The 12,946-nt window shown below is 47.1% G+C and overlaps 1 protein-coding gene across 1 annotated transcript in view; it reads right to left on the reverse strand.

The window, feature by feature from the left end:
* The window catches only part of LOC134949658 (connector enhancer of kinase suppressor of ras 2-like), a 766,590-nt gene that overhangs the window by 429,773 nt on the left and 323,871 nt on the right, over positions 1 to 12,946 (reverse strand). The window contains exon 4 of the mRNA XM_063938397.1: positions 7,239 to 7,326. Coding sequence (XP_063794467.1) covers positions 7,239 to 7,326 — 88 coding nt within the window. The remainder of the gene's footprint in view (positions 1 to 7,238; positions 7,327 to 12,946) is intronic.

Consider the following 12,946-nt stretch of genomic DNA (forward strand, 5'->3'; position numbering starts at 1 on the left):
ACACAGCGCCGGGTGCTGCTTTTAATTTAGTTTTAATAAAATGTCCCCATTTTTATTCATCCCGTTGCTGTATGTTGGCTTCTGTCTATAGCGTGGACACTGCACCAGGGATATTAGCTGCTGTGCTAGAATTATCAGTACTTTACGTATGCTACTATTGCCTGTTAGATTTCAGTGTAATCATTGTGTGTATCACATTTTGGGGGTCATTCCGAGTTGTTCGCTCGCAAGCTGCTTTTAGCAGCTTTGCACACGCTAAGCCGCCGCCTACTGGGAGTGCATCTTAGCTTATCAAAATTGCGAACGAAAGATTAGCAGAATTGCGAATAGACACTTCTTAGCAGTTTCTGAGTAGCTCCAGACTTACTCGGCATCTGCGATCAGTTCAGTGCTTGTCGTTCCTGGTTTGACGTCACAAACACACCCAGCGTTCGCCCAGACACTCCTCCATTTCTCCAGCCACTCCCGCGTTTTTCCCAGAAACGGTAGCGTTTTTCACACACACCCATAAAACGGCCAGTTTCCGCCCAGAAACACCCACTTCCTGTCAATCACATTACGATCACCAGAACGAAGAAAAAACCTCGTCATGCCGTGAGTAAAATACCTAACTGCATAGCAAATTTACTTGGCGCAGTCGCACTGCGGACATTGCGCATGCGCATTAGCGACTAATCGCTCCATTGCGAGAAAAAAATAACGGGCGAACAACTCGGAATGACCCCCTTTATGTACAGTCCTTTCCAGACATTTATTACAGTGTCTTTCTATACAATGTTCTAGATCTATACAGTAGATGGACAACAAGACAGGCAGACATCTCCATCTTACACGTGTTACTTCTGCGCAGCTTTTGGTCCTCATCACTTTTTTATCTTTTAATTGATCTGCTAGGTGTGTTACTGTTCATCTGTTATTTTATGACCTCTCCAGCGAAATATGAAAGACGCGCTAACATGCGGCAGGGCAATAAAAGGGATATTCGCTTTTAAGTTATCTGAACACGTTCAAAAACTGCCGGAGGCGAAAGCAACCTATCTAACTAATTGAATAGTATTCTTGCTGCAGAACACAGAGGAAGATCAAAGGCATTTCCATATTCCCAGGTACCTCCGCCAGTGAAGATTCGCCCTCCACCCTCCTCTCCCGTTCCTCCAGCTACAGCTTCACACATTATTTTATATGGAATTTTGCCCACTGAGAAATGAATCAATAAACATTAAGCAGAAAACAGATGTGAAACCCTCATTAAATTTATTTGAGCTAATTTTATTTTAATTTAACTCTCTGTGCTGTAAAAGAGCAATGGTATACAGTATCAGAGTCAGGAGCGGAATACTCTTCTGTTCTGAGGGCCCCGTTATATCCTCACTACTACTGTGTTCAAAAGATGAAGGGTATACGTATTGGTGGTACTATTGCGTTTGCCCCCGCTCACCTCTAGGAGACCCTGCAATGGTAATTCCACCACTGCTTATAGCATAGAAAGTTCAGTTTCACCTCCGAATATTTGCATATCGGAAATAATGAGTGTTCAGTGTCGGAGCAGTACCGGAGCCCCCCTGCGCCAAGTGCAGCTGCCTCTTCTGCCTAACCCTTGCTGCTTAGTGCTCTATAGGCTTCACTACAGGGATGAGTTAAACGCTGGTTATGGTGTTATCAATATAAGATGAATTCCCTGTTTCAGAAGTCAGCCATATGTATTCTAAAGTTCATCTGTATCATCAAAATCAGATCAGAAAAGGAAGAGTTTGAAGAAAACAATACTTTATGAGAACTTTCCTTTGCTGGAGGAGAGTTCTCTGCACTGTCTCCTCTTCCGTCCAGGCACTAGGACCCCGGACTTCAGGCAGCACGACCTCTGGCCCTAACCAAGTGTGCTACTCTGCATGTGCGGTTCTCTCCTTTGTCCTGCACAATGAAGGATGTTCTCCAGTACTATGTCGCCACCACTATATATATTATACACCCCACTGCTACCAGATTTTCAACTCCTCCTGCGGGCTTGGAGCATGTCCTGTACAGTACTTTATGTGTACTTCTAACACCTCCTGCTGGTACTGTATGTGTACTAACAACTCATCCTGCAAGCTGGGAGCGTGTCCTGTACAGTACTGTACGTGTACTAACAACTCCTAGTGCAGGCTGGGAGCATGTCCTGTACAGTACTGTATGTGTACTAACAACTCCTCCTGCAGGCTGTGAGCATGTCCTGTACAGTACTGTATGTGTACTAACAACTCCCACTGCGTGTTGGGAGCATGTCCTGTACAGTACTGTATGTGTACTTATAACACCTCCTGTGGGCTGGGAACATGTCATGTACAGTACTGTATGTGTACTAAAAACTCCTCCTGCAGGCTGGGAGCGTGTCGTGTACAGTACTATATGTGTACTAACAACTCCTCCTGCGGGCTGGGAGCATGTGCTGTACAGTACTGTATGTGTACTAACAACTCCTACTGCGGGCTTGGATCGTGTCCTGAACAGTACTGTATGTGTACTTATAACACCTCCTGCGGGCTGGGAGCACATCCTGTAGAGTACTGTATGTGTACTAACAACTCCTACTGCAGGCTGGGAGCGTGTCCTGTATAGTACTGTATGTGTACTAACAACTCTTCCTGCAGGTTGTGAGCGTGGCATGTACAGTACTGTATGTGTACTAACAACTCCTCTTGCGGGCTGGGAGCGTGTCCTGTACAGTACTGTACGTGTACTAACAACTCCTCCTGTGGGCTGGGAGCGTATCCTGTACAGTACTGTATGTGTACTAACAACTCCTCTTGCGGGCTGGGAGCGTGTCCTGTACAGTACTGTATGTGTACTAACAACTCCTCCTGTGGGCTGGGAGCGTATCCTGTACAGTACTGTATGTGTACTAACAACTCCTCCTGCAGGCTGGGAGCGTGTCCGGTACAGTACTGTATGTGTACTAACAACTCCTCCTGCGGGCTGGGAGCATGTCCTGTACAGTACTGTATGTGTACTAACAATTCCTCCTGCGGGCAGAGAGCATGTCCTATACAGTACTGTATGTGTACAAACAACTCCTCCTGCGGGCTTGGATCGTGTCCTGTACAGTACTGTATGTGTACTTATAACACCTCCTGCGGGCTGGGAGCACATCCTGTAGAGTACTGTATGTGTACTAACAACTCCTACTGCAGGCTGGGAGCGTGTCCTGTACAGTACTGTATGTGTACTAACAACTCTTCCTGCAAGTTGTGAGCGTGGCATGTACAGTACTGTATGTGTACTAACAACTCCTCTTGCGGGCTGGGAGCGTGTCCTGTACAGTACTGTATGTGTACTAACAACTCCTCCTGTGGGCAGGGAGCGTATCCTGTACAGTACTGTATGTGTACTAACAACTCCTCTTGCGGGCTGGGAGCGTGTCCTGTACAGTACTGTATGTGTACTAACAACTCCTACTGTGGGCTGGGTGCGTGTCATGTACAGTACTGTATGTGTACTAACAACTCTTCCTGCAGGCTGGGAGCGTGTCCTGTTCAGTACTGTATGTGTACTAACAACTCCTACTGTGGGCTGGGAGCGTGTCATGTACAGTACTGTATGTGTACTAACAACTCCTCCTGCAGGCTGGGAGCATGTCCTGTACAGTACTTTATGTGTACTAACAACTCCTACTGCGGGCTGGGATCGTGTCCTGTACAGTACTGTATGTGTACTAAAAACTCCTCCTGCAGGCTGGGAGCGTGTCCTGTACAGTACTGTATGTGTACTAACAACTCCTCCTGCAGGCTGGGAGCGTGTCCTGTACAGTACTGTATGTGTACTAACAACTCCTCCTGTGGGCTGGGAGCGTATCCTGTACAGTACTGTATGTGTACTAACAACTCCTCCTGCAGGCTGGGAGCGTGTCCTGTACAGTACTGTATGTGTACTAACAACTCCTCCTGCGGGCTGGGAGCATGTCCTGTACAGTACTGTATGTGTACTAACAATTCCTCCTGCGGGCAGAGAGCATGTCCTATACAGTACTGTATGTGTACAAACAACTCCTCCTGCGGGCTTGGATCGTGTCCTGTACAGTACTGTATGTGTACTTATAACACCTCCTGCGGGTTGGGAGCACATCCTGTACAGTACTGTATGTGTACTAACAACTCCTAGTGCGGGCTGGGAGCATGTCCTGTACAGTACTGTATGTGTACTAACAACTTTTCCTGCAGGCTGTGAGCGTGTCCTGTACAGTACTGTATGTGTACTAACAACTCTTCCTGCAGGCTGGGAGCGTGTCCTGTATAGTACTGTATGTGTACTAACAACTAATACTGCGGACTGAGAGAGTGTCCTGTACAGTACTGTATGTGTAATAACAACTCTTCCTGCAGGCCGTGAGCGTGTCCTGTACAGTACTGTATGTGTACTAACAACTCCTACTGTGGGCTGGGAGCGTGTCATGTACAGTACTGTATGTGTACTAACAACTCTTCCTGCAGGCTGGGAGCGTGTCCTGTACAGTACTGTATGTGTACTAACAACTCCTACTGTGGGCTGGGAGCGTGTCATGTATAGTATTGTATGTGTACTAACAACTCCTCCTGCAGGCTGGGAGCATGTCCTGTACAGTACTTTATGTGTACTAACAACTCTTCCTGCAGGCTGTGAGCGTGTCCTGTACAGTACTGTATGTGTACTAACAACTCCTCCTGTGGGCTGGGAGCGTATCCTGTACAGTACTGTATGTGTACTAACAACTCCTCCTGCAGGCTGGGAGCGTGTCCTGTACAGCACTGTATGTGTACTAACAACTCCTCCTGCGGGCTGGGAGCATGTCCTGTACAGTACTGTATGTGTACTAACAATTCCTCCTGCGGGCAGAGAGCATGTCCTATACAGTACTGTATGTGTACAAACAACTCCTCCTGCGGGCTTGGATCGTGTCCTGTACAGTACTGTATGTGTACTTATAACACCTCCTGCGGGCTGGGAGCACATCCTGTACAGTACTGTATGTGTACTAACAACTCCTAGTGCGGGCTGGGAGCATGTCCTGTACAGTACTGTATGTGTACTAACAACTTTTCCTGCAGGCTGTGAGCGTGTCCTGTACAGTACTGTATGTGTACTAACAACTCTTCCTGCAGGCTGGGAGCGTGTCCTGTACAGTACTGTATGTGTACTAACAACTAATACTGCGGACTGAGAGAGTGTCCTGTACAGTACTGTATGTGTAATAACAACTCTTCCTGCAGGCCGTGAGCGTGTCCTGTACAGTACTGTATGTGTACTAACAACTCCTACTGTGGGCTGGGAGCGTGTCATGTACAGTACTGTATGTGTACTAACAACTCTTCCTGCAGGCTGGGAGCGTGTCCTGTACAGTACTGTATGTGTACTAACAACTCCTACTGTGGGCTGGGAGCGTGTCATGTATAGTATTGTATGTGTACTAACAACTCCTCCTGCAGGCTGGGAGCATGTCCTGTACAGTACTTTATGTGTACTAACAACTCTTCCTGCAGGCTGTGAGCGTGTCCTGTACAGTACTGTATGTGTAATAACAACTCCTACTGTGGTCTGGGAGCACATCCTGTCCAGTTCTGTATGTGTACTAACAACTCCTAGTGCAGGCTGGGAGCATGTCCTGTACAGTACTGTATGTGTACTAACAACTCTTCCTGCAGACTGTGAGCGTGTCATGCACAGTACTGTATGTGTACTAAAACTCTTCCTGCAGGCTGGGAGCGTGTCCTGTACAGTACTGTATGTGTACTAACAACTCCTACTGTGGGCTGGGAGCATGTCCTGTACAGTACTGTATGTATACTAACAACTCTTCCTGCAGGCTGGGAGCGTGTCCTGTACAGTACTGTATGTGTACTAACCACTCCTACTGCGGGCTGGGAGCATGTCCTGTACAGTACTGCATGTGTACTTATACCTCCTCCTGCAGGCTGGGAGCGTGTCCTGTACAGTACTGTATGTGTACTAACAACTCCTCCTGTGGGCTGGGAGCATGTCCTGTACAGTACTGTATGTGTACTAACAACTCTTCCTGCAGGCTGGGAGCGTGTCCTGTACAGTACTGTATGTGTACTAACAACTCTTCCTGCAGGCTGGGAGCGTGTCCTGTACAGTACTGTATGTGTACTAACCACTCCTACTGCGGGTTGGGAGCATGTCCTTTACAGTACTGCATGTGTACTTATACCTCCTCCTGCAGGCTGGGAGCGTGTCCTGTACAGTACTGTATGTGTACTAACAACTCCTACTGTGGGCTGGGAGCGTGTCATGTACAGTACTGTATGTGTACTAACAACTCTTCCTGTGGGCTGGGAGCGTGTCCTGTACAGTACTGTATGTGTACTAACAACTCCTCCTTCGGGCTGGAAGCGTGTGCTGTACAGTACTGTATGTGTACTAACAACTCCTCCTGCAGGCTGGAAGCGTGTACTCTACAGTACTGTATGTGTTTTATTGATTGATTGATTTGTTCCTCATTTCCTAGCATTATTAGTTTATGTTTAGCGCTAGTGGGAATTATGATTGCATGCACTTACTTCTACTATATATGCAATAAAATATAATGACTCGTGAGTCTTTCATGAAGGCCTGTAAACACGTGTAACTGGGAATTTCTATTATATATTCCTGCATACACGCACGTTGCTTCATCTATGCAAATACGACTGACTTGCAAATAATCCTGAATTGGTCCTTCCATTTGTAAATTTACATTCTGCAACATGTCTCTGGGGAGATGTATCACATTTTGGAGAGAGATAAAATAACAATGTATCAGCTTCTGTCATTTCTCTAGCACAGCCTTTGCAGTGACAGAAGCTGACTGGGTAGTTCTTTATCTCTCTCCAAGATTTGATAAATCTCCCCCATAGAGGGGATGTTATAGAGATGTGGCTGCCGTGTGATTGGGGTCAGACTGGGATCAGAGAGGGGGATATTACACCAGTGACACGGTCATAGTTTTGCAGGCAAGTCAGAACAAGGTATATTCTACAGGACAGTTTTATAACTCACTCATCACCACGTGGTGCACAGCCAGCAGCTACAGTATTGATGGGAATGCAGCTACACATTAGTACATATTGCCCTGGAGAAAGACCTACAAGTATAAATGTTGTGTTTTCTCACAATAAGGCCTCAGAGAAGCGTTTGATACAAAAGATGCAGCGATGACGTCTATACATGACCTCATACCCCCTTCCCCAAGCTGTCGTGCTCTTATCACACACATCACATGGTCTCACCTGTTGCACGATGGTGGTGAGTTCCAGGCACAGTTGAACAATGTTATTTTTCAGAAGTGAATATTCCGTCACACTGACAAATGGAGACCTGCCAGAAGAGAACGCAATACGATTAATAACAGTGAGTAATGGCGATGTGGGTATCTTTAGTTTCTGGGTGAATGAGGCTACATGGCTCTGCACATATTACACAGCGGTTATCACACCTATTGCTGTATAAGTCATCAGCGCTCTTTCATTATTATTTTCAAAACTAGTTGGAAATTCTGTCAGTTTCCTTCAGGAACCGTATGAGAAGCGCAATGGGCCTAATTCAGATCTGATCGCAGCAGCAAATTTGTTAGCTAATGGGCAAAACCATGTGCAGTGCAGGTGGGGCTGATGTAACATGTGCAGAGAGAGTTAGATGTGTGGGGGTTATATTGTTTCTGTGCAGGATAAATACTGGCTGCTTTATTTTTACACTGCAATGTAGATTTCGGTTTTAACACACCCCACCCACATCTAACTTTCTCTGCACATGTTACATCTGCCTCCCCTGCAGTGCACATGGTTTTGCCTATTAGCTAACAAATTTGCTGCTGCGATCAGGTCTGAATTAGGCCCAGTGTGAACAGACCCTCAGAGGACTACGAGCCCATATAGGCCGGGTGAAATATAACACAGTTTAATAACATGAACATATTTCAGGAGGTTACAATGGAGAATACTGATTGGATTCCTCTCAGTGCACATCTCGGAAAGAGGCCCATACTGCAGGTCTCTATTAGGGGATGCCATCTACAAATGGGGTTGCCTAATGGGTCCAAGCTTGGTGCAAATGCGAACTGCGGCCAAACCTCCGAAAACGGCATTTTCGGAGGTTTGACTGTAAAATGACCTTTGATGCATCCAGCCGCCGGTCAGTAATTCCATTACTGCCAGACCCTCTAGCTGGGACACACTGCTCGTTCTGTCAGCAAACCATGGTACCTACGATCAGACGGGTCTATGAGATGTAAGATGTGGTGCAGGTACAATAATCATGTAATGATATACTTGTGTCATCATGTGTAGTGTGTACGCGGATACAATGTATCGTTACATCCAAAGAGGCGGGGCTGCAGCACATTCCAAAATTCAAATAAGGGAGCCGCACCAACTGCCACCCCAAACGCTGCCACACATCTCCGGCCGGGACTCACTGGCGGTTGGTGTCTCTGCCCTGTTTGAATTTTGGACAGGGCTGCAGCCCCAGCTCTGGAGCCTCCACTGGTTACATCGTAGCAGTGTGTTCTGAGCATCGCCTGGTCATCAAAGTGTGTACCCGGCTTTACAGCACTCATTCATGGGCTGGAGATCTGCGTCCCACAGGCGGCATTTTGTAAACGCTTAGATATGGGCGTCATCCAGCCCGGTAAATGTCTAAAAGATCTTCCATATATATTGGGATCTAAAGTCTATTTTGGACCTATTCCAACAGCTTATTCTTTGCTAGAGAGCAGACTAATTAGAATAGGAAACTTCTGAAGCGCGGTTGGAGTAGTGACAGACAGTTAGAACCAATGAGAGAAGAGAACAGGAGGCGCCACCGGCCAGCCTGCACAAGTTGAAGCGTACTCATGCTGGCCGTAGGATCCGGACACCCGAGTCCGATAAGTCTTCGTCCGATCACAGACCCTGGACCCATCACGCCTTAGAAATGGGGGTGACATGCCCCTGTTTTTGAATGGTGTTTGGTCCCCCCCCCCTCCCCTCCCCCCACGCTGCAGCTGACGGGGGTCTGCGAGCGATATCGATAGACCCTTTCTGTGCATGGGGGGTCATTCCGAGTTGTTCGCTCGCAAGCTGCTTTTAGAAGCTCTGCACACGCTAAGCCGCCGCCTACTGGGAGTGAATCTTAGCTTTGCAGAATTGCGAACGAAAGATTAGCAGAATTGCGAATAGACACTTCTTAGCAGTTTCTGAGTAGCTCGAGACTTACTCGGCATCTGCGATCAGTTCAGTGCTTGTCGTTCCTGGTTTGACGTCACAAACACACCCAGCGTTCGCCCAGACACTCCTCCGTTTCTCCAGCCACTCCCGCGTTTTTCCCAGAAACGGCAGCGTTTTTTCACACACTCCCATAAAACGCCCAGTTTCCGCCCAGAAACACCCACTTCCTGTCAATCACACTCCGATCACCAGAACGAAGAAAAAACCTCGTAATGGCGTGAGTAAAATTCCTAACTGCATAGCAAATTTACTTGGTGCAGTCGCAGTGCGGACATTGCGCATGCGCATTAGCGACTAATCGCTCCGTTGCGAGAAAAAAATAACGAGCGAACAACTCGGAATGACCCCCATGAGCAGGCCCCACGCTATTGGATTTGTACGTAAACCATGAATTAGGCCCCCGTGTACAGATATGAGGCGTACACACCGCAAGATGCACAGAACGCATGGGGCAGATATACGCATTTCTATACATGCATGCAATGCGGGAGCACTCAGGGTGACCGGCGCACAGCGCAGCATTCAATTCCTCTTGTAATGGATTCATTCCACATACAAGTAATGAATATTCTGGATACACAGTATATGAAGGTCTTAGACGCGATCGCCCACTGGGACGCTGGATTATGGCTTTGTCTGTCCTGTAGCATAACAGCCATTTCTCCCTTTATTGTATATTTCATTGCAGATGAGTCTGGAAGCTTTTATCCCCGGTATATTGTGAAACTGTCTGTAATTCACATGAAGAGCCCCGGTGGATCCATTCTGCCTGCAATGATGTGGGAAGGGTATGCGTCTAATGGCACTGTGATTCTAATGTGACCGGACAGAACCAGGTCACGCCGACCCCCTGCGGCTGAGCCAGGATGTCATGTACGGAAACCATGAATGCCTCCTCCCCGGCGTTCACATCACTGTATTTATCAATCAGTGGGAAATTGCGGCCTTCACTCAGGGCTTTCTCTTTTCTTTCTTTTTTATTAATGGAGTAAAATAAAAAACAGTTATAGTCAGCGGCCTGGGAGCGGGGAGGCAGACAAAAAATATTAGAAAGGTATTTTTCTCGGACGGTGTCATCGAGAGGTCACGACCCCCTATGTACCTCATTGTGACTGTATTTATAACAATGCACCTCGTTATCACATTGTTGGGTTGCGCAGGGCAAGAGCCAGGAAATGTCACAAGGGGAAATTCAGAGTTGATCGTAGCTGCAAATTTTTTAGCAGTTGGGCAAAATCATGGCCCTCATTCCGAGTTGTTCGCTCGCAAGCTGTTTTTAGCAGCTTTACACACGCTAAGCCGCCGCCTACTGGGAGTGAATCTTAGCATCTTAAAATTGCGAACGAAAGATTCTCAAAATTGCGATTACACACCTCTTAGCAGTTTCTGGGTAGCTTCAAACTTACTCGGCATCTGCGATCAGTTCAGTGCTTGTCGTTCCTGGTTTGACGTCACAAACACACCCAGCGTTCGCCCAGACACTCCTTCGTTTCTCCAGCCACTCCCGCGTTTTTCCCAGAAACGGTAGCGATTTTTCACACACACCCATAAAACGGCCAGTTTCCGCCCAGAAACACCCACTTCCTGTCAATCACATTACGATCACCAGAACGAAGAAAAAACCGTGAGTAAAATTCCTAACTGCATAGCAAATTTACTTGGCGCAGTCGCAGTGCGAACATTGCGCATGCGCACTAAGCGGAAAATCGCTGCGATGCGAAGAAATTTACCGAGCGAACAACTCGGAATGACCCCCCATGTGCAGTGCAGGTGAGGCAGATGTAACATGTGCAGAGAGAGTTAGATTTGGGTGGGGTGTGTTCAAACTGAAATCTAAATTGCAGTGTAACAATAAAGCAGCCAGTATTTACCCTGCACCGAAACATATAGGGGGTCATTCTGAGTTGATCGCTAACTGCCGTTGTTCGCAGCACAGCGATCAGACTAAAAATCGGCATTTCTGCGCATGCGTATGCTCCGCAATGTGCACGCACGACGTACGGGTACAAAGGCATTTGTTGTTTAGCACAGGTTCTAGCAAAGTTTTCAGTCTCACTGACGGCCGCAAGAAGATTGACAGGAAGGGGACGTTTCTGGGTGTCAGCTGACCGTTTTCAGGGAGTGTTTGGAGAAACGCAGGCGTGTCTGAAAAAACGCAGACGTGGCTGGGCGTTCGCTGGGCGGGTGTATGACATCAAATCCGGACACGAATAGGCTGAAGTGATCGCAAGCGCTGAGTAGGTTCAGAGATACTCAGAAACTGCACAAACTGTTTTTGTAGAGCTCGGCTGCACATGTGTTCGCACTTCTGCTAAGATAAAATACACTCCCCAGTGGGTGGCGGCATAGCGTTTGCACGGCTGCTAAAACTAGCTAGCGAACTATCAATTTGGAATGACCCCCATTGTGTGTAGAATTTTGAGGGGGGAAATTAATTTATAACCCCCCCAAATCTAACTCTCTCTGCACATGTTACATCTGCCCCACCTGCAGTGCACATGGTTTTGCCCAACTGCTAACAAATTTGCTGCTACGGTCAGGTCTGAATTACCCCCACTGTGTAGCTTTGGCTGCGTTGGAGGCATCTGCTGGGGGTGGAGGCATCTACGGTTATTTTTCTAAATGATTTACTTACAAAGTGACAGTTAAACAATCTAGATGAAGATGTGAGAACTACCTGCAATGATTGCCTCAGAATGACCGTAGTCCCCCCCCCCCCCCACCTCCACAGCCCACCTATGCGTATTGCTGACCCCCTACTCCACTCTCTTCTAATGAGCACAATTGTATTCCCTATCTCCATTACACAGCTGGGATATCTTCCACCTGGTGCTACTGATATAAAGACTGTAGTTTCCTCTTCCCATCAACACTTCTGCATTGAGCAGCCAGTGATACTGTATATCCCAAATTCCAGCCCCCCGGGGCAGCTCCCCGACACTCCATTCTGGTTCAGCACACTGCAGAATCAAACCTGCACCCTAATCATACCATCATCTATTCTGCACACAATGGCTTGGCTAATTTCCCGCATAAGATGTTCTCCTGCTGCGCTGCTTGGCAGGTTCTCTATACTTTACCAATTCCAATAAGAAATACTTCTACTATTATACAAGGAACAGAAAAGCACCAACATACATCTGGCCTTGTCTCATAAAGTCTCCCAGTGCGATGCCTCCGCTCATCCCGTATTAGGCAGGAATCACACAGTGACTCTTCTTCCCTCATACAACAAAACTTTCTCCAGACTCCAAACTTTCTCTTGTCTTCTCTAGACAGCTCATCAAATTCCCAAACTTCCCTCTTACCCTCCCTATAATATTATAATCACTTACCATCCCTGAGCTCCATCTCACCAGTTCCTCCCCCCCAACACAGATCACTCTGACTTACCTCTATTACCCTTCTATACTTACTACAGGAGTACAGGTACACTATAGAAGAAGTACAGTATAGAAGCACTTCAGAAGTAGTATAGGGGCACCAGCGAAGTATAGGGGCACCATAGAACAAGCACAGTATATGAGCACTTTAGTAGTATAGATACACTGAAGAAGTACAGTATAGGAGAACTGCAGAAGTATAGGAGCGCTATAGAAGTACAGTATATGAGCACTGCAGAAGTATAGGAGCCCTATAAAAGTACAGTATAGGAGCACTGCAGTAGTATAGGAGCCCTATATAAGTACAGTATAGGAGCCCTATATAAGTATAGATACACTATAGAAGAAGTA

The sequence above is a fragment of the Pseudophryne corroboree genome, chromosome 8 (genome assembly GCF_028390025.1).
Source record: "Pseudophryne corroboree isolate aPseCor3 chromosome 8, aPseCor3.hap2, whole genome shotgun sequence".
Lineage (NCBI taxonomy): Eukaryota > Metazoa > Chordata > Amphibia > Anura > Myobatrachidae > Pseudophryne > Pseudophryne corroboree.